Source organism: Zeus faber (genome assembly GCF_960531495.2).
Source record: "Zeus faber genome assembly, chromosome: 20".
Lineage (NCBI taxonomy): Eukaryota > Metazoa > Chordata > Actinopteri > Zeiformes > Zeidae > Zeus > Zeus faber.
In genome coordinates, this window is record NC_137207.1 from 7,445,557 (window position 1) to 7,448,056 (window position 2,500).

The 2,500-nt window shown below is 51.0% G+C and overlaps 1 protein-coding gene across 2 annotated transcripts in view; it reads right to left on the bottom strand.

Moving 5' to 3' along the window:
* The window catches only part of raraa (retinoic acid receptor, alpha a), a 99,731-nt gene that overhangs the window by 8,014 nt on the left and 89,217 nt on the right, over positions 1–2,500 (bottom strand). For both annotated transcript variants that reach the window (XM_080021592.1, XM_080021591.1), the window contains exon 3: positions 2,326–2,467. In XM_080021592.1, coding sequence (XP_079877718.1) covers positions 2,326–2,467 — 142 coding nt within the window. The remainder of the gene's footprint in view (positions 1–2,325; positions 2,468–2,500) is intronic.

A 2,500-nucleotide genomic window follows, 5' to 3' on the forward strand; every position in this document is an offset into this window, starting at 1 on the left:
TCAGTTAAAACTGGGGGTGCCATATTCCGCCCTCCCCTGCATGGCCTCATCTTTCTGCCCCCTCCATCCCAGCTGATGGCGCCCTCCTTCACGCTATCCTATTGGGTGGGCTGTGTTGGACAGGGACTGGGTTAAGGTTTAGCCACGGGGGCATGTTACAGTGGCAATTGCCCCTCGCGACGCCCCCCCCTTAGCCAGATCCCACCTGTCCTCTCCTTGACCCCAGGCGATGATCTTATCTTAAACAGCAGGGGCGCGGCTCTTCCCGTTACCGCCGCGGTTTGTGTGATAGCCATTGCATGTGGCCAACAGCTAGATTCATTGAATGAAATTGGACAATATCAGAGGAAAAAGGACCTATTAGTCGAGTGTACATTTGAAAGTCCAAATATTTACATGACATTATATCAGGACCAAAAAAAAACCCTGCGAAGTCGGCCATATTGCCCAATCCTTTCCGCAGGGCCAGTACAAAGTACAGGAATGCCCGTGCCCTATCGGCGGCCACGTGGTGTCATATATAGGGGTTTATCTGAAGCTTATCAATGACTGATGAGTGCATTGATAGGGCAAAGTTCATGTAGGTGTGTGTTTCACAGCTCCAAGTTGCTCCAACCCTCCACCCTAACATCATTCCTGATGCGCTCTTGCTTGGCATTGCAACCTGCCACTGTCCTTGGGCTCTGTCTGTCTGCTGACGCAAGGTCACCCTCATGTCCGACAGGGGGACCCACCGTGTGTGTGTGTGTGTGTGTGTGTGTGTGTGTGTGTGTGTGTGTGTGTGTGTGTGTGTGTGTGTGTGTGTGGGCAACTCGGTCAGAATGAGAATACCCGCATGCATGTGTGTAGGTAGGTAAATAGCGTGCGGCATGCACTCGGGTAGCATGTGCACATTTCTGCTGATTTAGTGCATACATGCATGAACGCGTCGACGAGCGCAGGTGTGCACACGAAATATCGTGCTTTAGAGTGATGTGTCGGTAAGGGGGGTAAGGCAGAGACCCCCCCCGCTGGCCACAGATGGCCAACATCCCACCTCCCCCTCCCCCGGCACAGACTGGGCACATGGGCCCAAAGTCCATCAGCAGGGTCTCTAGACTGTTTGGAGGAAAGCAATTTGCACACTTGGTCGTTGCCATTACAGCGTTGGAGGTGCCCTGTTCTAGGGCCTCGACAGGAGAACCCCCCGCCCCACTACCAAAAACACTAATATTAAGGGGTCATAACATTTCCAGATAATATCAGACCACATCTGATTTTTGGCGGCCCTGTGATCCACCATCCATATGGCCGACTTCCTATCGTGACATGGCGCTACTTCACCACTAGATGGCTCTCCAACTCTAGACTAGTGCTCGCAGTTTGTATCGCAGTGCCCGCATCTAGTGTGTATTTGTGTCTTTAAACGCGCGGGCTGCTGGGAACTTTCTAACCATGATTAATGGCCCTATTCAGAGGTAAGGAGCTCAGAGGATAACTTCCTTTACTGTGGACCACAGTTCTGCTGCAGTGGGAGGGGGGGGCTTTCGCTGCTCCGTGTCCCATAAAGAACAGGTAAATAGCAGTGGGATGACAGCAGGCTGGCACTCACAGAGAGAGAGCGGCTCAGCGCACATGTGTGTTTGAACAGGTGTGTGCCTGTCACAGAAAGATGTGCGCAAAGGATGCGCTTCATGCACTTCCATTGTGATTATTATGACAATTCTGCCATTATTGTTGCTGTATTTTCATTAGAATTGAACGATTTTGTGTTGAATGGTTGACTTAGCATAAATTCCTTCATACAGGGAATATAATGCCAAAAGTTCAGAGCCACAGTCCACTGAAAACATACCTCCTGCTGTGAAGAGAGGAGTGTCTATTCATAAGATGAAGCAAATCTAATAATGAGCTTGTTTACTGGCGCGGGGGCGTAAATGAATGTGTGTGAACTCGGTGTTTCTCAGTCTGTGGGATGGTGTGAAAGTGAGGCTTCAGCTGATGCTGGCTTCAAAAACTTTGCGCTGTCACCTTCACCAATAAGCTTATCAAGTCCGACAGTCTGTCTGTGTTTGTGAATGTGTGAGTGTGTGTGTGTGTTCACACAGCCCCTGGGTACAAATGGTGTACGCAGACCCCTGCTCTTTCACTCTCTGCAGGTGAGAACAGATTCATCGTGGAGGCCTGGCCAAGCCTAGCAACATGCAGACCGTCACTGCCAGCCTGCATCGTGGCAAAGCGCAGCTCGAGTTTTCGCTCTTCCCGGCGATAACACAAAGCCTCACCAAATGCGTTCCAGCCAAGCATTCTGGGCGATGCGGTTTCATTTCTTTAAAAGACACTTACACTCCTTGGACATCCCCACTTCCAGGCACTTCTGCAGCCGGCAGTACTGGCAGCGATTGCGAGTGACCTTGTTGATGATGCAGTTCTTCTCCCGGTGGCAAGTGTACACCATGTTCTTCTGAATGCTTCGCCGAAAGAAGCCCTGCACAACGGAAGGACAGGAAAGAGGGTAAGG